This window comes from Sporobolomyces salmoneus, assembly GCF_050403485.1.
Source record: "Sporobolomyces salmoneus JCM6883 DNA, S_salmoneus_JCM6883_v1_ctg5, whole genome shotgun sequence".
NCBI lineage: Eukaryota > Fungi > Basidiomycota > Microbotryomycetes > Sporidiobolales > Sporidiobolaceae > Sporobolomyces > Sporobolomyces salmoneus.
Window position 1 is genome coordinate 219,764 of NW_027481158.1, and position 23,104 is coordinate 242,867.

General features: G+C 50.8%; 11 protein-coding genes across 11 annotated transcripts; 4 read left to right on the forward strand and 7 right to left on the reverse strand.

Annotated features, from left to right (window-relative positions):
- Positions 1–273: 273 nt before the first annotated feature.
- On the reverse strand, positions 274–3,630 carry JCM6883_006895 (M36 family metallopeptidase; the record flags this gene model as incomplete). Its single annotated transcript, XM_076629393.1, has 12 exons — positions 274–348; positions 412–516; positions 584–852; positions 923–991; positions 1,055–1,152; positions 1,225–1,261; positions 1,335–1,420; positions 1,497–1,537; positions 1,639–1,862; positions 1,923–2,132; positions 2,196–2,260; positions 2,327–3,630. 12 exons carry the CDS (start codon positions 3,628–3,630, stop codon positions 274–276), a joined length of 2,583 nt encoding a protein of 860 aa, XP_076490515.1.
- A 226-nt stretch (positions 3,631–3,856) lies between these two features.
- On the forward strand, positions 3,857–4,733 carry PSF3 (DNA replication protein PSF3; the record flags this gene model as incomplete). Its single annotated transcript, XM_076629394.1, has 6 exons — positions 3,857–3,901; positions 3,971–4,039; positions 4,098–4,156; positions 4,218–4,361; positions 4,426–4,580; positions 4,642–4,733. 6 exons carry the CDS (start codon positions 3,857–3,859, stop codon positions 4,731–4,733), a joined length of 564 nt encoding a protein of 187 aa, XP_076490516.1.
- Positions 4,734–5,079: 346 nt separating this feature from the next.
- Positions 5,080–6,260, reverse strand: JCM6883_006897 (F-box protein; the record flags this gene model as incomplete). The annotated part of the gene is made up of 2 exons (XM_076629395.1): positions 5,080–5,844; positions 5,910–6,260. 2 exons carry the CDS (start codon positions 6,258–6,260, stop codon positions 5,080–5,082), a joined length of 1,116 nt encoding a protein of 371 aa, XP_076490517.1.
- A 463-nt stretch (positions 6,261–6,723) lies between these two features.
- On the reverse strand, positions 6,724–7,944 carry JCM6883_006898 (uncharacterized protein; the record flags this gene model as incomplete). The annotated part of the gene is made up of 3 exons (XM_076629396.1): positions 6,724–7,154; positions 7,241–7,519; positions 7,581–7,944. 3 exons carry the CDS (start codon positions 7,942–7,944, stop codon positions 6,724–6,726), a joined length of 1,074 nt encoding a protein of 357 aa, XP_076490518.1.
- A 511-nt stretch (positions 7,945–8,455) lies between these two features.
- JCM6883_006899 (NAD(P)H-dependent flavin oxidoreductase) lies at positions 8,456–10,029 on the reverse strand (the record flags this gene model as incomplete). The annotated part of the gene is made up of 7 exons (XM_076629397.1): positions 8,456–8,585; positions 8,668–8,747; positions 8,873–8,938; positions 9,002–9,180; positions 9,240–9,589; positions 9,774–9,911; positions 10,025–10,029. The coding sequence occupies 7 exons, from the start codon at positions 10,027–10,029 to the stop codon at positions 8,456–8,458; spliced, it is 948 nt and encodes a 315-aa protein (XP_076490519.1).
- Positions 10,030–10,439: 410 nt separating this feature from the next.
- Positions 10,440–14,635, reverse strand: KAP120 (karyopherin KAP120; the record flags this gene model as incomplete). The annotated part of the gene is made up of 17 exons (XM_076629398.1): positions 10,440–10,619; positions 10,687–10,774; positions 10,850–11,007; positions 11,077–11,210; positions 11,277–11,304; positions 11,376–11,561; positions 11,639–11,836; positions 11,901–11,975; positions 12,043–12,159; positions 12,230–12,554; positions 12,611–12,755; positions 12,840–13,181; positions 13,255–13,555; positions 13,623–13,977; positions 14,049–14,110; positions 14,179–14,251; positions 14,379–14,635. The coding sequence occupies 17 exons, from the start codon at positions 14,633–14,635 to the stop codon at positions 10,440–10,442; spliced, it is 3,024 nt and encodes a 1,007-aa protein (XP_076490520.1).
- Positions 14,636–14,773: 138 nt separating this feature from the next.
- URA4 (dihydroorotase) lies at positions 14,774–16,129 on the forward strand (the record flags this gene model as incomplete). The annotated part of the gene is made up of 4 exons (XM_076629399.1): positions 14,774–14,902; positions 14,974–15,288; positions 15,360–15,479; positions 15,551–16,129. 4 exons carry the CDS (start codon positions 14,774–14,776, stop codon positions 16,127–16,129), a joined length of 1,143 nt encoding a protein of 380 aa, XP_076490521.1.
- Positions 16,130–16,401: 272 nt separating this feature from the next.
- On the reverse strand, positions 16,402–16,998 carry SMX2 (mRNA splicing protein SMX2; the record flags this gene model as incomplete). The annotated part of the gene is made up of 3 exons (XM_076629400.1): positions 16,402–16,452; positions 16,550–16,693; positions 16,966–16,998. 3 exons carry the CDS (start codon positions 16,996–16,998, stop codon positions 16,402–16,404), a joined length of 228 nt encoding a protein of 75 aa, XP_076490522.1.
- A 220-nt stretch (positions 16,999–17,218) lies between these two features.
- On the reverse strand, positions 17,219–19,501 carry ENT1 (epsin; the record flags this gene model as incomplete). Its single annotated transcript, XM_076629401.1, has 9 exons — positions 17,219–17,245; positions 17,395–18,045; positions 18,139–18,280; positions 18,347–18,701; positions 18,771–18,847; positions 18,918–19,058; positions 19,189–19,221; positions 19,288–19,380; positions 19,473–19,501. The coding sequence occupies 9 exons, from the start codon at positions 19,499–19,501 to the stop codon at positions 17,219–17,221; spliced, it is 1,548 nt and encodes a 515-aa protein (XP_076490523.1).
- A 438-nt stretch (positions 19,502–19,939) lies between these two features.
- Positions 19,940–22,489, forward strand: DAK1 (dihydroxyacetone kinase; the record flags this gene model as incomplete). Its single annotated transcript, XM_076629402.1, has 11 exons — positions 19,940–19,946; positions 20,060–20,092; positions 20,164–20,423; positions 20,497–20,512; positions 20,572–20,655; positions 20,714–20,970; positions 21,037–21,157; positions 21,230–21,353; positions 21,417–21,703; positions 21,770–22,122; positions 22,193–22,489. The coding sequence occupies 11 exons, from the start codon at positions 19,940–19,942 to the stop codon at positions 22,487–22,489; spliced, it is 1,839 nt and encodes a 612-aa protein (XP_076490524.1).
- A 135-nt stretch (positions 22,490–22,624) lies between these two features.
- Positions 22,625–23,051, forward strand: PKR1 (Pkr1p; the record flags this gene model as incomplete). The annotated part of the gene is made up of 2 exons (XM_076629403.1): positions 22,625–22,839; positions 22,922–23,051. The coding sequence occupies 2 exons, from the start codon at positions 22,625–22,627 to the stop codon at positions 23,049–23,051; spliced, it is 345 nt and encodes a 114-aa protein (XP_076490525.1).
- Between the last annotated feature and the right edge of the window lie 53 nt (positions 23,052–23,104).

Below are 23,104 nucleotides of genomic sequence, written 5' to 3' on the forward strand. Positions count from 1 at the left end.
TCTCGTCAATCCCGAATTTGAGGGAGCTGAAGGATAAAGATCGAAATACAGACTGAGAGCAACAAGGAACAATTCGAGATGAATGAATAGGGCGTTGTGAGGATGACGAATAGGACACTGTGCAAAAGATGAAGCGATAACAAGATAGATGATCGATAAAACAAGAGACAAGGACGATAGAGACAGGTTGCGAAGCGAGAGACAAGAAGAATGAGCAGCGAGAGTGGAAGAGAATGAGAGACTAGGTTGTTAAAAGAAAGAGGGAGAGTAAATCTAATTGATGAACTTTTTGCTCTTCTTGCCGCAGCCAACAGGGGACTTGTAGTCTTCGGTACGGATTCCTCCTCCCTGATGAAATAATGATTGTCAGTCACCGTCGAGGGAACAAGTTGAATGAAGAATAGGACGCACCCAAGGAGTGGAACCGACGACTCGCGATTCGGGTCCGAGACCTCGTTTCGCGAACGATTTCCAAATCGTGCAACGGTTCTCTCCACCGGTGAGCATCTTGTCAGCCTGTTCGACCGTGTGCCAAATACGTCAGTCGTTGAATTAGACGAGACTCAGACGAGAAAGAACGAACGGTGAGAATCGCATCACGAGCAGCTTGGAACGAAGGTCGACAAGGTTGAAGCTTCATTCCATCGACGACGAGTTGGATCGCGAGAGTGTTTCCGTGAGCGGGGACCTTCTTGTTCGATTCCTTGAAGTGTCGCTCAGAGTAGTATCCGGTAGAATCGGTCGAGTTGACGGCAGGAGGGAAGAGAGTAGGGTGGAAACCGTGATCGTCAATGAGGTTCTCGGCGAGTTCGAAGAGCATCTCGGCCCAGACTTCACCGATCGCGTGAACACCTGAGAAGACGAACATGCGCTGGATCAGTCTCCAATTTCGGAAAGTTTGATCAAGCAAGCTGGTCCTCACCCCAGTATCCTCCTTTGTCGAGAGACTTGTAAGTGTCTTGGTTAGTAGTGAGGTTGCGAGAGTAAGGGTCTGTTCTCCAGTGGTCGATCGTCAGCTCAGATTCTCATCCAAGTAGGACGAGACAGAGCTCACAGTTGCGAATTCCTCCAGCTCGTCCCGAGGCCCAAGAACCCATATCGAACTCTTGTTCCTTGGCGCTGTGCATGCGGATCATCGTCGCGAAGAAGTCTCTGCAAATCGTCGTAACCAATCAGTTCATCGAGCTCAACGAAACGCGAAGTCTGAGCGAGACGGCGACTCACCCCCATCCTTCTCCCATTCCACCGGCTTCTCCCCATCCTGTGATTTTGGTCTCAGCGACAAGGTCAGCAGGCGTTGGGTCGCGAGACTGTCGCTAAGAGCGCAAACTCACCAAGACAACCAGAGTTGGCGGGACCACCGGTCAAACGAGTCGAGATTCCGTGAGCGTATTCGTGAATAACGATTCCCTCTTCGAAGCTGAGAGGCAGTGAAATGGAAGCAATCAGTGTCGGTAATTCGAACCTCGGATCCAGAAAAGGGTTTGCAGACTCACTCTCCGTCTCGGTAAGGTTGAGCCGAGGTCCAGACGTACATCTGCGCGCGTGAACGAATGTCAGTAAACAGAGCCAGAGACAGATGGACCGACTTCGAAACGAAAGGTCAAACTCGAGAGCAGTACGAAATCGAAGACTCACTCGCATACGAGGTCGCGAACCGTCAGGAGGCGTAGCAAAGTTTGCGTTGTTGTAACCCGAACCGTCTTGCGCATTCGCTTGAACAGCATCGCCTCCGAGACCTCCTCTGGCAAAGTTCGTTTCTTGGAAGTTGCCCGAAACTTCGTCGAAACCGTAACGGTAGAACAAGTCGTGGATCTCGTTATTCGTGTAGAACAACTCGGTCGTAGCGGCTTCGATGTAAGCTGATCACAAACACAGGAGATCAGTCGAGAGTCCCGGAAGAGGGGAAGAGAAGAGCTCACTCGTAGGATCGAGAGGAGTTCCAGGTTTCGTCATGTGAATCGGGAAATCAAACTTGAGGTCTTTACCTCCGTTCGCACGGAATCCGTTCATCGAGTTTCCTCCGTCGGGGTTGTCTTGCGCGAGAACGTTGTTGCCTCGAGTTTCGAAGTAGAAGATTTCGGATCCTCCTTTGTGCTCAGAAGGGACGTAGTGCCAGCCGGCAGGAGAAGCTGCGAAATCCCACAAGGCATAAGCGCTAGAAAAGGTGCTGATATCTTCGTGAGAGAACGCACCTTCTTTGTCGAGTTCGACCAGAGAACCCTTGAGGATCTTTCTCTTTCCGACGTCAGGAGCGTTTCTGTCGATAGTGAGTCTTCGTCAATGTTACAGTCTTGTCGAAAGTGATCGGTGAAAAAAGACTCACACTCCCCAAGGGAAAACTTCGTACTCGGGTGAAAGTTCCTTCAGTTTCGAAATCTCTTTCGGGTCGGTCGTCGAAGCAGGGGTTCCACTACCAAAGAGCGAACGTTTCTTGTTCTTCTTGTTCCAGCTCTTGACGGGTTTACTGTTCTTGACTTTCCTCGAGTTCGAGTTTGAATCGAGGAATTCATACATCGATTCCATTCCGATTTCTCCTCCAGTAGGACGGAAATCGCGCACCCAATCGACGACCATGAGCGGTTGTTCCTCCCCTGGAGTGACGTCGTGATCGGCAGAGAGGTAAGCTTCGTACATGTTGTCGCGAGACTTGTATTCGTATTTCCACGCGAGTTTGACGTCTTGTCCATCGTGAACGTAAACGAGGGACGCCTTCGTAGGTTCCTCGTCAACGGCGGTAGGGTCGATTGCTCCGTGGATGAGGACGTCGTGAGCGGATCCGGCAATGGGGGAAGTCGAAAGTTGCGAAACGAGGTGAGCACGAGGAGCCGATTCGAGACGACGATCGAGTTCGACGTTGTTCGATTGCATCGCGAGGAAAGTGAGGAGACCTTGACGAGGGTCCGAAGCTCGAAGGGAAGAGGTCGACGTCGAGGAAGGGTTGAAAGGAGGGGAAGAGAATTCCTCGAGGAGATCTTCATGTTGAGGTCCGTTATCGAGTACGATTTGAGCTCCTCCTCCTCCAGTCGACCATTTACGAGCGTTGAGTTTCGGGTCAGATGACTTGGTCGATTTCGCGAAAGTTGAATCACCGTACGAAACGATTTCCCCAGTTTCGAGGTTGACGTTGACGTTCAGATTCGAGTTTGCGATAGGAACTCCATCCAAGAGTTGAGCGAAGTGACCGTGAAAGACGTTCGTGTGTTTCGAAACGACGCCGTCGACGAGTCTGAATTGAGATTCGGGATGAAGCGATCGAGCGAACGTCGTCGCGAGTTCGGATCCGACGCAACGAGGGACTTCTCCATCGATGAAGGCGTCACACGCCGACGCAAAGGCATTCAATGAAGAGACGAGGTTGCTGCGTTCGTTCCATGCGAGGAGGGCGACCGAGGGGTTCGAGTCGGCATCGTGGAGGGATAGTTCAGGTTGGGGACCAAAGTTGATCGACTTGCGAACCGAGGAAGCGAGGAAGTCGGAAGAGGCGGGACGAGGCGAAGTCGCGATAAGGTTCGAAACAGGCGGGATCGAGATTGCGTGAACTGAACCGACTAGGGAAGAAGCGAGAGATACGGTTGAGAGGAGGGCCGTTTTGCGAAGATGAGTACGTTTGTTGTAAGGAAAGAGCATTTAAAGTATGAGAGGGGAGTCAGAAGGGAAGTGAAGAGAAGAGAAACAAGAGGTGAGAGGAGGACCGCGCAATCAGTCTCTCCACTTCTGGTTGAATCGGCTGACTCTTGTCTCGGGATGTGGGGTTTTTGGATTTGAAGTTGAAGTCATCCTGCAATGAATTTGCGAAAAACAAAGCTCGCATTACCTTTCTCACTCAATTGCGGCACTCGCTCACCTACTTCAAATGTCGGCTTTCTACGATGTACAAGAGTTCCTAGCAGATTCACAGGTACGCTCACGCTGTCCTGGTCTTCGGAAGTGGCTCTCATTTGACGCGTTCCCTCCTTGATCAAAATAGCGACTCCCTTCGAAAGTACTGCTCGACATCCCGAATTGCGGCCACTTGGAAGGTAGTGCAGACAAAGATGTGAGTTCTTCCTCCGTATCAGCTACGTGTCTCTGCTGAACGAGGTAAATCTCCACAGTTGCGACAAAACACGACTCTCGAGTTGCCCTACTGGCTCGCGAACAAGCTCTCTGACCAGTATGTACAATTTGACTATCCATTCTACGTTCAGAACTGACGCGCCAACTCGCGAATGAAGGGACATCATCGATTTAACTTTACCTCGACCCTACAATCAAACCGTTCGAAATGCTCTCGCAGCCTCACCCGAAGCCGTGCATCTACGGAATCTAGGCGGTGGAGGTGGCTCATTCTACGCCGGCGGAGTTCGCTTGCTGCAACTGTGAGTCTTTCTCGCGTCTGATGTCAGCTCAATCGACTGACGGGAAGTTTCGTTTTTCGCTCAGAACGGAGGACCCGGTACTCGCAAACACGCTACAAGACGCGTTCAGAACACGGCTTGTACAAATTATGGATCAGAGTCAACACTCGCTCGCGGATCATGGCGGAGAAGGAGCTGCGTACGAATTCAGTCAAGGTTTAGATACTTGGGAGAAAGAATGTATGTCCCTCCTTTTCTCTGCATACTCGAGTGTTGTGCTGACATCTTGAGGGAGATGCAGTGTTCCACGTTGGCGAAACTTCAGCGAAACAGATGAAGAATTGGTTAGATGCTCGAACAGGAAAGAAAACTGCTTCGGGCGGTGGAAGATGACAGCTCCCTGGTTCCCACGTTCCCTATGTTTTCTCAGTCAGTCAGTACCTCTGTCCCCTCGTGCTTGTTGTACTTTTCACTCCTTCGCATGCAACTTTCCGCGTCACGTTTACCTCAGTTTTCGACTCTTCTTGGTCGAGAGTGAACAGACTCGACACGGCTCACCTCTCTTCTACTACCTCAATATTGAACAGCACAAAAACCATCTTTCAGAACAGAAGAAGAACACAAACAACCAAACGAACGAAAACCAACGATTTGTCCCTTTTCGAATTCCGTCCAAGTTTTTCCATCTACCGACCTCGATCCATCCCTTTGCTTCGCAGTCAACTTCCCACTCCTCGCCCTATTCGATATCCATCGCGTTCCTCGAATCCTCCTCCTCCTGTTTCTTCTTCTCGAGGTGGTCGAAAAAGCTTGGAGGCGCGATTGAACGACCGAGTTCTCCATCGAAATGGATAGCGACTCCAAGCGACTTGAGGTTTTCGAGTACCAAGATCTCAGAGTCGAGGAGACGGCCTTCGAAGGTCGGTGGGAGGGCGAGGTATTCAAGCGAGTAATTGGCAAAGTTGGTAACGATGGAGGAGAGGTCGTTGAAGACAGCGACAACTTCGTTGGCGGCAGAAGGACGAGTCGAAATGTAGACGATTGCGTATTTGCTGGAAGGAAGAAGAGGGTATGATTGATTGAGCACGGTGAGATGGACGGGAGCGGGATGGATGAGGGCTAGGCAGGAAGTGAGCGCGTGAGACGAGGGGGAGACGAGGAGTTTGAGTTGGCCGAGGAGGTCACTGTGTCGCTCCAAATGGGGAAGGAGATGAACTTGCGGTGGGCGAAGAAAGTGTGCGCTGGGCCTCGTGCCTCCGTGCGAGGGACGAGAAGGTGGTGCCGAGGTGTTTGCCATGATGTCGCAAACCGCGAGTCTTTCAAGCTTCGGGAGGTACTGGCGCTTCAGGAGTCCAGTTGCGGCATCAATTCCTCCTCGGTGACGGTAAGAAACGATCGAAAGGTCCTTCAGATTCGCGAAAGTCGAGAAGACAATTACGTACTGCGAGTAAGACGGATTCTCGACAACGTTGTAGACACAAATGCTCTCGATCTCTGTCAATTTCTATGAGTAAACAAAGCGGAAGCGACAGAAGACGAGATCTCGAGAAACTCACGATTCGGGTTCACCACGGAACCTTTCACGAGCTCTTCCACGCATCCTCCTTCCATCTCCCACTCTTGACCGTGTCCTACTGTCTCAGCCGTGCATTCGACACCGACCATCTCCCTCGTGTTCGACGCATTCCCCTTTCCAACGATTTCGACCGCTTTCACCGTTGCGATATCCTCCCTTCTGGCTCCCGCTACAAATTGATCGAGCTGGCGACGAGACTGGATAAGGATCGAACGGTATAGGAGAGGTTTGGCGATGGTCGAGAGGAGTTTGCTGGAGCGAGATATCAGAGCGAGTTCGTTTTGATCAAGATCACGGGAGAGGATCTCTTCGAGCAGTTCGGTAGGTAGAGACGTCTTCGCCATGTCTCGATCGGCTGTACGCCCACGCGAGGGTGGCGAAGGTGAATGAAGAGGGCAAAGAGGGAAAGAAAGGGCTCGAGCGATTTGTGACAGGAGGAGCTCGAGCCTCTTTTTTGGGAAAAGAGAACCCTGCTCTCGGATTTCGTCTTCACATTCTTCGCTCCCATTCTTCGCGACTGGGGAGGGGGGAAGGCCGCGAGAAGCGAGGCGGTCTCGACTAGGGTCAGACAGGCTGAGACGAAGACAGCCAAATTTGCGTGAGAGCAGACAAAGCGAAGTTTGTTCGTCCTTCGACCTTCGTCTCTCAGAAGGACACAACCGAACATACCTCATAGAACACGACAAAACGGTACGGATTGTGAGAAGGGTACAAACAGCGATTTCTCCGCCGAAACTAGTAGTCGAAGCTCATCCTTCTTGCATTCTTCCATTCCCTCCAACCTCGGTTCTGCTTGCTCTTCACTCCTCAGGCGGACGTGGATTCTTCAGCGTTTGGCTCCTTCGCCTCCTCCTCCTCCTTGCGCTTGAGGTAGTTGAAGAAAGTTGCAGGCGCGATTTCACGACCGAGTTCTCCGTCAAAATGGACATCGACACCGAGGTTTCTGAGATCGTCGAGGACGGAGGAGTGTCCGGGGGGAAGGCGGCCGTTGTCGAAGCTAGGAGGGAGGGTGAGGTATTTGAGCGAGTAATCGGAAAAGTTGGTAACAATTTCCGAAAGTTCGTTGAAGACAGCGGCGATCTCGTCGGTGGCGGTCGAACGGGTGGAGATGTAGACAATGGCGTACTTGTCGGATGGGCGAAGGGAGTAGCGCGAAGTGCGGACGGCGAGATGAAGGAGATTGGGTACTTGTCGGAGATGTCGAAGATATCGAAAGAGGGTGAGACGAGGAGTTGAAGCTGATCGAAAAGGTCGCACTCGTCTTCCAAAGTAGACTCGAGATATTCGTAGTCGGATGGAGCCAATTGCTCGCATGGGATTCGACCGTCGGACGTCATGAACATAGCAGGGAACAATCCGTTCCCAAACGAAATGGGGACTGGTCCTCCAGGATCCGTGTACGTAACGTCGCAAACAACGAGTCGTTCGAGACTTGGCAAGTACTGACGTAGGAAGAACTTTTGCAAGACGTTGAGACCTCCTCGATGCGAGACGATTGAAAGGTCCTTCAGATTCGCAAAGGTCGAGGGAACGACGTCGAACTGCTTCGACCAGAGAACGTTCGGATCTTCGACGACGTTACGTATGAAGATGGATTGGATCTCTGCTCAATGCAAAGGAGCGGTCAACAAAGGGAGGAAGAGACAAGAGAAACAACGACTCACGATTCGAATTGATGAGACGACCTTCGATGAGCTCCTTCACGCAGCTTGCCTCCTTCTCCTTCTTCTCTGATTCTTCCAAGCCCAAAAAGTGCGATGCTACCTCTTCGATGTCCTGGGTCTCCCAAGGATTCCCCTTTCCAACAATCTCGACCCTTTTGACTTCGCGGATGTCTTCCCTTCTGGCCTCCAGGACGAGCTGCTTGAGTTGTCGAGGGCATTGAATCATGATCGAACGGTAGAGGAGAGGTCTTGCGAGGTTGTAGAGGTCTTTGCTGGAGCGACAGATGAGAGCGAGTTCGTTCTGTTCAAGTCGATGAGAGAGGATCTCTTGGAGCATCTCAGTGGGTAGAGTGACCTTGGACATTCTTGTAATGTGTACTTGAGCTAGTCGGGGGCCAAAGGGGTGATGAGGGGAGAGCAGGAGGGAAAGAGAGGCTCGAGTGATTTTCGAAGAGGTCAATCCGTCGAACCCTGTCAGGTTGGAAGAGAACCCTGCTCTCCGCGGTCTGTATACAACCTTCGAATTCGCTGAAATGGAATGCTGCTCCGAGGTCAACAGGGGCGCAGCGAGAGCGTCTGTTCTCATGCAAGCGAAAGTCGAGACGTCCTCGCGATCAGAAAGCCTCGCGGTTGAAGCTCCTCGTGGGCGAGCTGATGTACGTGTCCTCTGTCCCGCTACTATGGCCGGCGTTATGTATCGAGAAAGATTGCTGTGAACTTGCTTGTACTACTAAGGGAATAAAAACGAAAAAGGAATACGAAATTCCGAAAACCCAACCAACTCGGTCTACCTGACCACCACTGATCCGCTCTTACCCATCGACATACTATCCAGCATGACCCCGCACGCCTCAAAACCGGAGGAGCCCTCGATCCTACAATTTACTCTCCCTCTTCTCGTTGCGAGGGACGATCTTCTTGGCCGAGCTCAAAAGGACTTCTTCTGCTTCCCGCTCCATTCGCTTGAGGAGTTTCTCGCACGAAGGAATGTCTTCGATCAAACCGCTGTTGAGTGCAAAATCGAGAACAAGGAACCGGAAACGTCAGAATAGGATAAAAATCGAGCGGAGAAAGAGAAGAAACGTACACGACGGGTGAACATGACCAGACACCTCGATCACTATCTCCTTGTTCGTACACCTCCTTGCCTCGAAGACCCGAAACGAGCTGTGCAACAGCGAAACCCGAAGGAAACGATCAGTTTTCAGCTACTTCGAGCTCGAGAGACGATCTTGGAGCCGTTCGTCCTGAGAATCGACTACGATGCGGCGGTTATGAGAGATCCGACGTACGGGAGCGATCTCAGGGAATTTAACTCCTCCCGGTCGATATTCCTTCTCTCTCACTTCCATCGCGACCTGTTTGATTGACATCCGGTTCATCAGCATCGCATAGACAGATGAAGACGAACGACCACGTACCTTGTTCTTGAAGACACGAGCGGTATTTCTCAAGGTACGGAAGATGTGAGTCGTTTGATTCTCGTCGGCTCGGACCATTTCTTGTTTGATGTTGTCGTGAATGTACGATTCTTTCGTCGCCATAAACAAGGTACCGCAATTGACTCCCTGTGCGCCGAGAGCGATAGCGGCAGCGAGACCTGCACAGGAGGAGAAGTCAGTCATGAATTACGCAAACTGACAATCCACCCGAACGCACCTCGACCATCTGCGATACCTCCGGAAGCCAAGTAAGGGGTCTTGAGCTTTTTCGCCGCGAGAGCGAGTAGCAGTAAGCCTCCGATATCATCCTCTCCTGGGTGACCAGCGCATTCGAACCCGTCGATCGAGAGCATGTCGACTCCGAGTTTCTCTGCCGATTTCGCATGTCGGATACTCGTGCACTTGTGGATGACGAAGAGACCATTCTCCTTGTAGAGCTTGATGATAGGAGCGGCGGAAGGGCCTCCAGCGGTCTCGACAACTTTGACTCCCTCGTCGATAATCACTTTCGCGTATTCTTCGTAAGGAGGAGGAGAGATCGAAGGCAGGAAAGTCAAGTTGACGGCACTGTGATCCGGTAGACGAGATGTGTGTCAGTCATGCAGCGTGCGAGCTAGAGGAATGGTGCGAAGAGACGAGCAGAAAACCAAAATCCTCGATTATCTTCGTTGAGAACCCGCTCACGTCGCCATTCCACCCGGCCTGGTCGTCCCTTCGACATGAGAAACTTAGAGAGTACGATAGTACTTACAAAGGTTTGCTCGTGAGCCTCTTGGTCTCCCTGATAGATTCCCTCAACTTTTCCGGTGATCCCGGTGTCAAACCAGTCAAGATTCCCAACCCTCCGGCATTACTGACCGCCGCTACGAGTTTCGGCAAACCTACCCACCTACACAAGCGAGAGGGAAGGAGTTAGCGGGATGTGGGGAGAGAAAGGAGGCGAGGAATTCTCCTCCTCCTTCGAGGGCAAGGTAGCAGGGACCCAGATAGGGAGAGACTCACATCATACCACCTTGTACGACGGGGATTTCAATCCCTAGTTTCTCGGTCAAGAATGTTTTGATAGGCCTGTGAAATCAGAAAGCAGTTCGAGATGAAACCAAGAGTTCGGCAGGTCAGCGAGGGATGCTAGCACGCTGCTAGCCGAAACAGCTATAGCTCACATGATGTCTATTGTTCGTAGCGAGCAAGTCGAGTTCGGTGGAGAGTGAAAGGGGTGAAAAGCTTTGTTTTCTCGTCTTCGGCCCTCGCTTTTCTCTCGTTCCGGTTCATCATTCCGGTCTCGCTATTCTCTCAGTTCCGACAGTCTTGGACTCGTTCTCAGACCCACTCTGTGTCGAACCGGCGTTCGAAAGAGCAAAAGCACGGCGAAAAAATGAACGACGATGGAAATTGCGAAATGCAGAATGCTTTGATTTTACCCTTTCAATCTCCCTTCTAACCGTTTCACTAGCTCCTCGACGACGATAGGATCCACCTGACTTAACCATTGTTGACCGAACGCGTCGGTCCCGCCGTTGATTTCTTGAGCTTTTGAAAGTTTTTCGCCGATGAAGGTCGATAACTTGTGAGTGACCATGGGGTCGCTCGCAGACAGCTGATGTCACCCGAATTTATCGTCAGCAGAGCAGAGCGGGAAGTTCGGGAGTGGAGGGAGAACATACCGCGGTTTTCCGTGAACTTTCAAGAGTTTCTTCATAATCGTATTCGACGTCGCTTGTGTAGTCATCGGGAACGTGATACAGCTCAGCACTACACGGACAGCAGAATTGTCAGTTTCTGGCGAGGACTACAGTCTAGAGAGAGAACGAGAGAGTTGCTACTCACTCTCCTTCCAGAGTCTCCTCGGTTTGAGCCAAAACTCCCGACCACGAAGCGACGAGATCGCCAAGTCTCGACAAGACGATGGGGTTCGTAGTGACTACTAGTTCGGCTAGTGCTAGAGCGACGATCTTGCGTTGACCACCTTGAGACATATTGTCGAGCTTGAATCGAGGGAGAGTCAATCAAAGGTTAGCATTTTGACTACCGGTGAAAATAAGAGGAGGACTTACTCGATCGATGAATTGGTTCAGGATGATCCCGAGTAGATGATCCGAGGAAGTGTTGGTACGACTAGCGGTTGAGGCGACGAGATGATGGAAAGTTTCGGGACTCGAGAGGATGATTCGAGCTATTGAGCACAGGTCTGTCATCAACCGCCGAGAGAACGTTAGCATTGTCCATATTGATTCGCGCTGTGGAAGAGGCTTACATTTTGTTGTAATCAGAGCGGAAGTATCCTGAACGAATCGAGGTAGTTTCGAGTCAGAGACCCTTTCGTCGACTGAAGTCGTAAGAGTGATGAACATACTGCTTGTGAGACAACCTCCAACATTCTCTGGAAACAGAGCGACTCATCCAACGCCGCCGCCCAACTCGCTGGCGAAGGACAAGTCTTGAAAATCGTGTTCATCGAATGTAACACGGTCTTGACGGCCTCCAATCTGAGTCCATCGAGGAGGTTCGAGATTGATGTAAAGAATGAGACATTACACAGCTGAGCTCATCAAACAAGTTTACAGTCAGCTCTTCGGAACGACGAAGAGAGAGAGAGTAGGCAAGAGATGAGCTCACTTCCATAACCTTCGAAGCGTCGAGCAGTAGATAACTCTCGAAGATTGAGAGACATTTCGGTAAGACGTCGGTACCCTGTCCGAGGAGATTGACAAGCGAAGGAAGGAGAGAAAGCATTTCTGGAGTCAATGTCGAAGATCGTTTCAGGAGGACGTGCCAGAAATCGAGAGCGTCTTCTTGCAGGTAGACGTGGGATGGCTGCCGATTCGAACCTGGTCAGTAGCTGCAGATGTGCGCAGAGGAAGAGATACACGAGACTGACTCGAGACGAATCGACGCTAGTTTGGATGATCGAACTCGCTTGCACGTGAAGACCTTGCGACGCTTCCCCAAGCGCCTGTACGGAGTGATGGCCAATATAGTCAGTCACCTGCGTGATCCAACTGAGAAGACCAGATCCGTACCTCTGCTAAACGAGTGATGGTGACCAAAATTGAAGTCTGAAAATGGGGTTGATTCTCCTGGGCTCCGACCCATAATGTTCCCAGGATCTCGGCAAGTTTCGGAGCGAAAGGTACGATCTACATCGGTGTCGAGTTTACTCGGGTAAGTTGACGATCTAGCTGAGAGAAGAGGAGAATGACAGCTCACACTTTGACCAACTCGACCGATCACCGCCGCTAGTGTTTCATTCAACCTCATCAAGCTATCACTCATCGTCACCTCCCCCAACAACTGCACCAACTCTTCGATCGCGTTACCCAAATGAGGCAAGAACCCGGGGAGATCGAAATCCCAATTATCGCATTTCTGCAAACTCCTCGCGGCGGTTAATCGGATCGCTTGATCGGTCGATTCGTTCCGAGATAGGAGGTGGATGATTAATGAGTAAATGAGAGGTCGAGATTGTGACGCGAGATCTTCGGAAATGAGGGAACCGAGTAACCAGGCGATTCGTCGTCGAATGATTCGATAACTGTCCGAACACCATGAGCTACCGAAGAGCAAAGGTAGCGAGGAGGTGTAACGTACTTTGGGTCGGTTCCAGCGACTTCCGGTACGAGACCTTGATTCAACCATTCTTGGAAATTGAGACTCTCTGTTAGATCCGTCGCACTCTTGCCAATCGCAGTGTAGACCGCTTCCTTGAGTAGCAGTCCGTTCATATCTTGAGGGTCTGCGAGAGCGGATCATGGCGTTCGAAGCGAGACGACGAGATGAGCACCAAGCTCAAGAAACCGAGAGAAAGGGAGAGACTCACGAGCCACCTTCGGATCCTTCAAATACCCCGCCAACTGCGGTCCCACCTCCTCCTTATACCCACTGATCAAACTCCTCAACACGTACTCTGCGCACGGTCTCAACTCGAAGTCCCATCGATCCATTTCTTCCTCGTTGATGAACTCTTCGGGGTCTTCGTTCCATTTCTCGAGTTCTTGGGGTTTCATCACGAGACAGGATGTGACGAGTACTTGGGCAAACTCATGTACGAACGAGAGGGGGATCGTTAGGGGGGTTTGACCGTCCCAGGAGGAGAGGGTCGATTTGAGGAGGAGGAGAGAAGGGATCAGGAGTCGGGTTGGGTAAGGAGAAGTGAAAGAGTCTGCGAAGACGAGACGGAGAGAACCGAGTGAGCTGTCTGCAAAAGGCTTGGAGGGAGGGGGAAACGAACGAACCTGAAACGAGTGAATTCTCCTCCGTCGCGGAGGCAGTTGCATCTGATTGGCAAGCGTTCTTGATCAACTGCCAACTGATTTCCAGTACTCCTTGAGTGATTCCCATCTGATCGAATACGGGTAAACTGTGATTGATCAAACCTCGATAGAGTTTCGTATACGAGATGAGGTGTTTCGTCAAGAATGTTAGCCGAGGAGTTTCGACGATTGAGGAAGATGACGTAGAAGGGGAAGACGAAAGAACGGAGAGACGAAGGGAAACAAGGGAAGTGAAAGTTGGGAGAGTCGAAACAAAGAACGCCTTCAATAGCACAAGGAGTCAATACGCGTCACTCATCGAAATCGGCGAGTGCTCAGAAATGACTCACTTTGATCGTAGGATTCTGAGCTGGGTTCGGATCCCCGTAAATTGTCAAAAACCTCAAACATTTGAACGCCAACAATGCGCATTCAATCTCCTCCACTTGTAATCCTTGATCTCCTCCTGTCGAGAGACCATCTCTCTGTAGTCTCTCGATCGCTTTCGATAAGATAGATTCGTGGACGTTGACGAGAGGTGAAAAGAGTAATTCGGTGAGTTTCTTCATCATCAGTCGACCTTTCGGAGCTCGATTCGATGAGAGAGACTTTATTGTTGCATGGAGGTAGAGGAGTGATCGATGGAGAGTGAGGAGGGAGGCCGAGGAATGGAGGGAGGACAGTAGAGTTTCGGGTAAATCGTTCCTGAGCGAAAAAGTACGTTAGACGGTTGCAGAACTCGCAGTGAATACAAAGACAGGAGCAAGGAAGCTCACCAGTCGATACCATAGTCTAATCTAGCGAGTTTCCCAATCGTGACTGCCAAATTCTTCGCAATCTATCCGCAAATTATCGATTTTAGAGGGATCAGCGAGCTTTTACAAGGGAGAGCGACAAGTTACTCACGACTCTATTCGGTTCGTCTACCATTGTCAATAGCTGAGGTCGAATCGAAGCTTTCTCCTCAGCAGAAATGGCACTGAATTGAGCAAAGAAACGAAGAACAAAATCAGTCAACTTCGTGTCCGACCTCTCGCCTCCCTCGTTCTCTCGCGAGGCGAGCAGCTCCAGGGGTGCATGACCAGTTGACTGATGGGTTCACTCACTTGTTCGCCGATCTCCTCCAGTACTTATCAACCCCATTCTTGAACTGCAACAACGCCTGAAGTCTCACTTGATCATCGATTCCACCTCCTCGTTCAGTCAAGATCTTTGTCAAATACGAATAGTAGCCTGGGAGAGTCGACCAAGCTTGAAGAGCCGCGAGGGATTGGGAACGAGATTCGGGAGAAGGGGAGAGGGCGAGAGAGAGGGCGGAGATGACTTCGGATGGAGAGGAGGGAGGACCTATAGCTGAGGACATCGATATCCTTCTATTCTAGCTGAATTCAGTCGAGAGAGTCGAATGGAAAGATGTAAAGAAGCGAACTTCGCGCGATCCGCTTTCGCTCTCTACCACTCACTTCAAGCACCCGACGCTACTCACAGGGACTCGATAAGCATGTCAGGAACCGACAGTGTCACGATCAAAGCTCCCCTGGACGCTCATGTTCATTTACGACAAGGTAATTTGATGAAACTTGTCGCGCCTCATGTTCGACAAGGAGGAGTCAGAACCGCCTTTGTGATGGTCAGCCGAATCTCACACTCTGTCACATTTGTCCAGTATCCGGCTGACCACTTTCGGATCGATGAGAACAGCCGAATTTGATCCCACCTCTCACGACTCCCTCTCAAACCGTCGACTACGTTCACCAATTATCTCAAGTAGCTCCCGACCTCGAAGTTCTACCTTCAATGTATCTCTCCTCGACTCTCACTCCCGAATTGATCAAAGAAGCGAAGGAAAAGGGAATCGTCGGAATCAAGTCTTACCCGAGAGGAGTCACGACAAATTCGGAAGGAGGAGTTGGGATGGAAGGGTACAGTGTTTACGATGAGGTTTTCGCGGAAATGGAGAGACAGGATATCGTTTTGAACTTGCATGGAGAAGTTCCTTCGGATGTGGATGGGGATGTGAGCTCGATTCGCCTCTTTCTTAAGCTGGTCGAACCCGTGGAGACTGACAATCGATGATTGAACGTCAGGGTACATGCGTATTGAACGCTGAAGAACGATTCATTCCTCATTTGTACGAGATTCACCGAAAATTCCCCAAACTTCGAATCGTTCTCGAACATTGTACTACTGCCGCTGCCGTCGAGGCCGTACGTCTGCATCTTGATCCCTCTCGTCGCTCGACTCAATAGATGCTGACCTCGTTCCACCTTCGTTCCAGGTTAAATCCCTCCCCTCGAACGTTGTCGCAACAATCACCCCTCACCACCTTCACCTCACCATCGATTCCGCCTGTTCCACCTCCCTCGGATTTTGTAAACCCCTCGCGAAATTTCCCTCCGACCGTAAAGCTCTGCGCGAGATCATCTCTTCCGGGAACCCTAAATTCTTCCTCGGATCCGATTCGGCGCCTCATCCTTCCAACTCGAAACTCCCCGCTCTACAAGTCATGCAAATTCGCTCAGAGGAGAATGGGGAAACGAAGGAAGAAGTTGTGTTACCGAGTCCATGTGCGGCAGGGATTTATACGAGTTCAAATTTGATCCCTTTGACGGCGGAGATCTTTGAACGCTCAGGGATTCCGTTGGAGAGGTTGGAAGGATTCGTGAGTGATTTCGGGAGGAGTTTCTATAGGGTACCGGCGAAGGAGGGGGAGGAGGTCACGATTAAGAGGATTGGAGGAGGAGGGAAGGAGGTCGAGAAAGTTTGGGGATACGAGAAGGATGGGAAGGAGGGTGGGAGGGAATACGTTATCCCGTTCTTGGCGGGTGAGAAGATTGGATGGGAAATCGCTCAATAGAAGAGAGAGGGGGAGGAAGTTGTCAAAGGGAAAATTGTTGAAAATACTAGCAAGAGTTTGTCGTTTCTCTTTCCCTTTCGACTCAGGCCAATCTCGCGACGGATCGAGAGAACCTTGATTCGGACGATCAGGAGACAGTGAGGATGTGAGCAAGGTTGTTACAGGAGTGAAGTTGGTTGGACTGTTTTTGACACAAAAAGGAAGAAGGAAAACGATACTGCTACGAGTGGAAATGAACGGGGGCGAGGTCTAAGAGAGTCTTTGTAGTGTCTTCATCTTGTAGCCATCAGTTCCATCGTTGTCACACTATTCCCTCGAATGACCTACATCACGTTTCAAACGAGCGAATTTATCAACTCGAGAATTCACGCATCTCACATTTCTTCTAGCCCTATACGAGGGAGAGAGAGGGGCACTTACGACAGTTCCACATTCGACTTTATCCGCACTACCTTCTTCCCTCACTTCATCGAGAACCAAATTGAGGAAGATGTCGAACCCTCGTAAGTAGCCCGAAACGGTACGGTTTCCTTGAAGTTTGATGAACAGGAGCTTGTCCATGTACTACATTCAGGCGATTGTAAAGCGTGGGTCGTGAGGCGAGGAGGAGGGGGAGATGAAAGGGAGAGGAGGAGAACGATGAAGAGTCAGCACACTAGGAACGCCGTAGAAGAGAGTATGATACGCTAGGACGAGTATCAACCAGTCCAAGTGTCCATCAACCCCAAAAGAGTGCTCGTCGTCAAAGTCGGTTGATCAAACTCTCTCGAATTGTTTCCCTCCTTTCCTCCAACGCGCTCTGCTCGCCAAGAGAGGTACAGAGCGTTGAGGCTTACCTTCTTGAGTTCGGGTGCTTGTACTTTCGACATCTTTGAGTGAGGGTTATGAGTGGTGAAGATCAAGAGGCTTTTGTGGTTATTCGATTCCAAGTTCCCTAATGAATCATATTCTAATTGACTCTCCTTCGCGTCTGATCGTGGCATGTTGAGGAACGGCATATTATTCACTACAGAGGAGAAAGAGAGGGAACTACGTAAAGAGGAAGAGGACAAAAGAAAATAAGGAGCATCAAAGAGAGAAAACGAGGGACTAGATCGTAAAGAACGGTTGATCGTTCTAATCTCCCGGCAACGGCGAGATGAAGAGTCAAGAGACGACGTCGGGCGAGGCAAGGGCAATCGAGAAGAAGAGGAGGAACAGAAACGAAAAACATCAGTCATCCACGAATCATTCCAGCTCAAGTCGAAAAAGGAGAAAGAACTCACGTTTTGTTGCTGTTGTTGCTGTTGCTGGTTGTTCCCATTCGCTTGTCCATACCCAGTTGGTTGATTGAACTGCATCGGAGCCTTGAACCCTCCACTCGTATTAAACGGATTCGGTTTCGCCAACCCGGTCATCTGGGGTACCATCCCACCTCCTCCTCCCTGTTGTCCGCCCTGTTGACCCGTTTTCTGTTGCCATACGGGTACTCGACTGTTCCCTACATTTCCGAACGTATCTAACCCGTCTTCCCTTCCTCCAGCGAGCATTCGAGCCAAGTCTCCGTGTTTCGAGTCCCCGTCGGCTCGGAATCGAGGTCCTCCTCCTCCGGTACGTTGAGGTTGTTGCATCATGGTCGGTGGAGGAGGTGAGGGTTCTCTCATCGGAGCGGGAGCAGGAGAAGAAGCTTGTTGAACGGGTTGAGGAGTTGGAGGAGCAGGAGAAGAGGATGAAGATGCGAAAGCAGCGAAAGGGTTATTCGCTCCGAATCCGGTCATTTGAGGTTGGATAGGTTGAGACTGTTGTTGCTGAGCGAGTTGCTGGGCGTAGAGCATTTGTTGTTGTCGCATGTGTTCTTCGTACGCTTGTTGTTGAGCGTATTGAGCTTGCATCGCTTGTTGCTGTTGTTGGGCATACATCATTTGTTGCTCTTGTTGCTAAGCGTTTGGAAAGCGGACACAATCGATCGAAGCGAGTTAGCATTCGAATCGGGAAAAGGAGAAAAAGTGAGTTTTGTTCCTTAGTCTTACCTGACGTTGTAACTCCATGAGCTGTTGTTGACGCATATATTCTTCCATTTGAGCTTGTTGTTGCGCTGCATAAGGGTTGAAACTAGCCCATCCCGTCGCCATCGGTTGTTGAGCAGGTGCGTCCATATCGATCAAGGCGTTCCTATAGGAGTACATTCCTTGAGCTCTCACCATACACACAATAGTCAATGGAGAGAGTGAGACGTACTGTTTCTGTTCATCGAACAAATCGGAATTCCCATTCGCGGCCAATTCCCTCCTTCTCCTCTCATCCTCTTCCCTGCTCAACCTCATCGCTTCCTCCAAATCGTTATCCGCTCGATTCCTCCTCGCTTCCTCCTCGGCGCTTCTCTTACTCGCTTCGATTGCAGCTTGCAAGTCTCCATCGGCGTTGTTTGACCAAGAAGGAGGGTTCGGTCGAGAGTTTGATCGTTCTCGAGATTGTCGGGAATCAGGTCGTTGTCCTGCCATTCGTGATCTCATATCTTTTCGGGTTGCTCGTTGCGATTTCATACGTTTTTCGTCGAGTAACAATGATGTAATGTCTTTTGCTTTTTGACGTACTGTGAAGTTTCCGACCCCGAATTCAGCTCAGCGTTCAAAGTTGGGCCATTACGGAATCGAAAGCTCACCATTTGCACCTTGATCTTTCCCATCCTCATCGATATACTGAAACTCTTTCAGCGTTTTCACGATATACAAATTCTCCCTGTAAACAGCAAACCCCATCAGCTCGGATTGCCCTCTGCATCGATCGGAGCATGATGGGATGCTTCTACCGGAAGTAGTGAACGACATTCTCGGATCCGGCATGTAGGATATAATCCAATACGGTGAGGGATTTGAAAACGTGTCGCCAATTCTTCCCTTTGTCGTTTAATCGTTTATCGAGCATTTCAATGATTTCGACGAAATCACCTCTGATTGAGAGCGACGAGATGAAAGCGAAGGCGAGGGGAAAAGTGGTGAAAGTGCGAGTGAAGGGTGGAACGAGACAAAGTGGGAGTTAGTAACCCGGTCCTCGGCGAAACGGAGTCAGAGAGAGCTTACTGGTTGAAAGTGAGGGTAGCGATCTCAGCCATCCTGTCGTTAGAACATCAACCGTTCAATTCAAGTCTCTCGAGCGATTGAACGAGCGAAGGAACTCACTGAGTTCCCGAAGGACCCCACGGATCATTCGAAGTTGCGTCCCTGACTTTCGTTTGGGTATCCGAGAATCCTTTGATCGAATTCTTCGCTACCCTGTATCCACCACATCGGAATGGTTTGAGATTCGGTCAGTTGTTATTGTCCCGAGTCGGAAGAGAAAGAGGAAAGAGAGGGGGAAGACTGACCGCATAACACTCTTTCCCATGTTCTGCATCTTGGGCGACTGGCGACTCTATCGAGTGAGGGGAGGAGGAGACAGAGGGGGGGGAGAACCGAGGTAGGCGGTACCGGTATGGGAACAATGAAACGGGTCGTCTCTAGGTCGGGTTGCGGTAGTGTAAGCCGGGGAGCCTGATCTTTGAATTGCTCGTAGTCGGCTGAGGAGGACGGGGGATCGCTGGAGAGAGTTATGAGCGAGCTTGAGGGCAAATGAGATGACGATGAGATGGAGAGGTAGGATCTGCGCAGTCGGGATCGAAGGGACTAGTCAGGCCGTTCAGTCTGAATCTGTGTGCTTTCGAGGCTTCGCTGAGACTGCGTGGGCGTAATCAAGTGCAGAGATTCGGATTCGAGATCAAGGGAGTTTCGCACGAACTTCGGTTTCCTCTTGACCTCTCTCTTCTGACCTGCTCCTCATCACTAATCAACCATAATGGGCAGTGAGTCTACTCCGTTCCTCCTCCCTCCCCATATGCACTTCATTCTCTCTTGATGACCTCATTTCTGACAACTTTCTCCTCCTCTCTTTCCCCACACTTTCTGCTCGCAACAGAACACATCCTAAACTCTCCCAAGACAGCTATCAGTGAGTTCTTCTACTCCCCCACTCTCCCTCTGTCCTCTTCCGCTGACAGCTCTCTCCCTTCGCGGTCTCAGGTGATTCCCTCTCCGGGCTCGCTTTCCTCAACCCACACACCGAACTCTACGACACGACCCTAATCCTGCGCAAACCCTCTTCCGATCAAGTCCATCTCGTATGCGGCGGAGGAGGAGGTCATGAACCCGCTCATGCGAGCTTCGTCGGAAAGGGAATGTTATCCGCTGCAGTTTCGGGGCAGGTTTTCGCTTCCCCGAATGCGAGACAGGTGGAGAAAGCGTTGGATAAATTGAAGAATGGGAAAGGGACGCTCGTTATCGTGAGTCGGAAGAAGTTTGAAAGACGAAACGTTTGCTGATTTTGCGTTTACGATCTTTCTTTCCGAGTCACAGACCAAGAACTACACTGGTATGGCTATTCTTTCTTCTTCATTGCACTAGCAGCGTACTCACTCTCTGTATCTATAGGTGATGTACTCCAATTCGGACTCGCGAAGGAACGTTGGGCCGCGACTCACCTCGGAGAAGATTCCGTTCGAATGGTTGTCGTCGGTCAGTCCCTCCTCCCTCCTCTCTACTCCATTCTCCTACTCACATCTTCTCTCTCTAGGCGATGACGTTGCTGTCCCTCGTTCTCAAGGGGCTCTAACCGGTCGTCGAGGATTAGCCGGAACCGTCTTGACTTACAAAATCGCCGGTTCACTCGCGACGAAAAGAGCTTCTCTCGACGAAGTAGAGTTCTTGGCGAAGTTGGTCAGTGAGAATTGTGGGACGATGGGAATGGGATTGGAACATTGTCATGTTCCCGGGACGGAAAAATCTGAGGAGTACTTGGAGGATAACCAAGCGGAGATCGGGATGGGAATCGTGAGATCGTCTCCCTGTTTCAGCATAGGCGGAAGAGCTAGCTAATACATCGAAGTACGGTCCTAGCATAACGAACCTGGAATTCGTAAAGTTTCGCCGATTCCTAGCGCAGAAAAGCTAGTCGATGAATTCCTTTCGACTATCACCAACACTGAAGACAAGGAGCGCTCGTTCCTTCCATTCAAGAGTGAGCCCAGCGGTCTCTCCTCTTTCTCGCGCACGGAAAACTCATCCTCCGAACTTTTTGCTTTCTGAGCAGACGACGGGAAGGATGAAGTAGTACTCCTCGTGAACAATCTCGGAGGTTTACCCGAACTCGAACTCGGTATCGTCGTTAAAGAAGCCGCTCAATGGTTAGAACGCAAACATATTACCGTTCAAAGGTAACTTCCATCCCAGCTCTCCTTGCTCTTCCCGCTCACTGACAAGTCTTTCCTCGGATGTAGGGCGATCGCCGGATCCTTCATGACGTCCCTCAACTTGCCCGGTTTTTCCCTCACTCTTCTCCTCCTTCCCCGAGGGCCCGTCACTCCCGAACAATCCAAATTCGAATCCGACCTCAAGTTCTCGAAAGAACTCGTCCTAGAGTGCTTGGACGACCAGACGGAAGCACCAGGATGGAAGTGGATGTACAAAGGGAAACCGGAGATGAAGGTTTTGGAGGAGGATGAAAAGGAGAAGAAAAAGAAGAGTGAGGGATTGACGGAGGAGAGCGATGTCAAGGGCCCGAAACGTGAGTGATGTCTCTCTTATCACCCACTTGGGGAAACTCGTGGCTGATGTGACGGCGTTTTGCTAGCTACCGATTCTAAACTATTCATGCGAGCACTCGAATCCGCTTTGAAATCCGTCATCGCTTCCGAGCCTGAAATTACTCGCTATGACACGATCGCCGGTGACGGTGACGCCGGCCTCACTTTGAAAGCCGGCGCAACCGGGATCCTCGACGAAATCAGTCGAAACAAGATCTCGGATCAAGATGTCGTCGCTGCGATGGTTGAGTGTTCTGCGGTTGTCGAGAAAGAAATGGGAGGGACGAGTGGAGGACTGTATGCGATTGGATTGAGCGGGTTGAGTAAAGGATTGATTCAGGCGGCGAAGGAACAAGGGAAGGAGGAAGCGACGGTAGAGGTTTGGTCTAGAGGTTTAGAGGTGAGCTACTTACCCTCTCCCGTCCTTGTTGACGCGCAATGACACGACTGACGAAAGAGTTGTTCGATAGCTCGCACTCAACACTCTTTACCAATACACTCGAGCTCGACCTCCTTCTCGAACCTTGATCGATCCTCTCTCTTCCTTCATCCTCACTCTCGGCTCTAACCCTTCAGACCACAAGACGCTCGTCTCCGCCTTCTCCGCTGCGAAGGAAGCCGCCGAAGCGACCAAGGATCTCGATGCGAAAGCTGGAAGAGCGGCGTATGTGAATCAGGACGCTGTGCGAGAAGCGAGCGTACCGGATGCGGGAGCTTGGGGAGTTTGGAAGTTGTTGGAAGGGGTCAAGGAGGTTCTCGAGATCTGAACGTAGCCTTATCCTCTTACTTACTTGTAAATAGTGATTGCGAAGTGCGTGACGTGTCAAGTCGGATTTGATGAGACAGAGTTTCGCTTCTCTCACACTCAGCACCTCCATCTCGCCTATACACTCACACCCGACATGGCTAGCTCAACTACAAGCAGTGGCGGAATGCTATCCGATGTCGTCTCCTCCATCTTCACACCGGGTACCAATTCAGGATTGATCCAAGCCATGTCGTACTCGTTCTACGCCTTGTTCGTGACATTGTTCGGAATGGTGTTGCTCACGGGTGGGAACCTACATGTCGTTGCTCTGCTGGCGCTGAGTATAGGCTTGTTCGTCAGTATCAAATGGTACGTCCTCTCTCTGTCCTGTCCCGACCTGTGGTGTGTGTGGTAGTGAGCTGACGAGCTATAAGGTGCTGCACAATGATAGGTTCTTGATTCAGATCAAAGAAGTCGAGGAACAACAACGGATAGAAAGGGAGAAGAAGGAGAAGGAGAATCCTGATGGAGTAGCTGCCACGAGTACAGTGGCAGATTCATCGAAAGGGAAGACAGAGTAGCACTAGCGAGGAGGTCCATCGGGTCGTAAAATTGTAAAGTAAGCGAGTTTCGT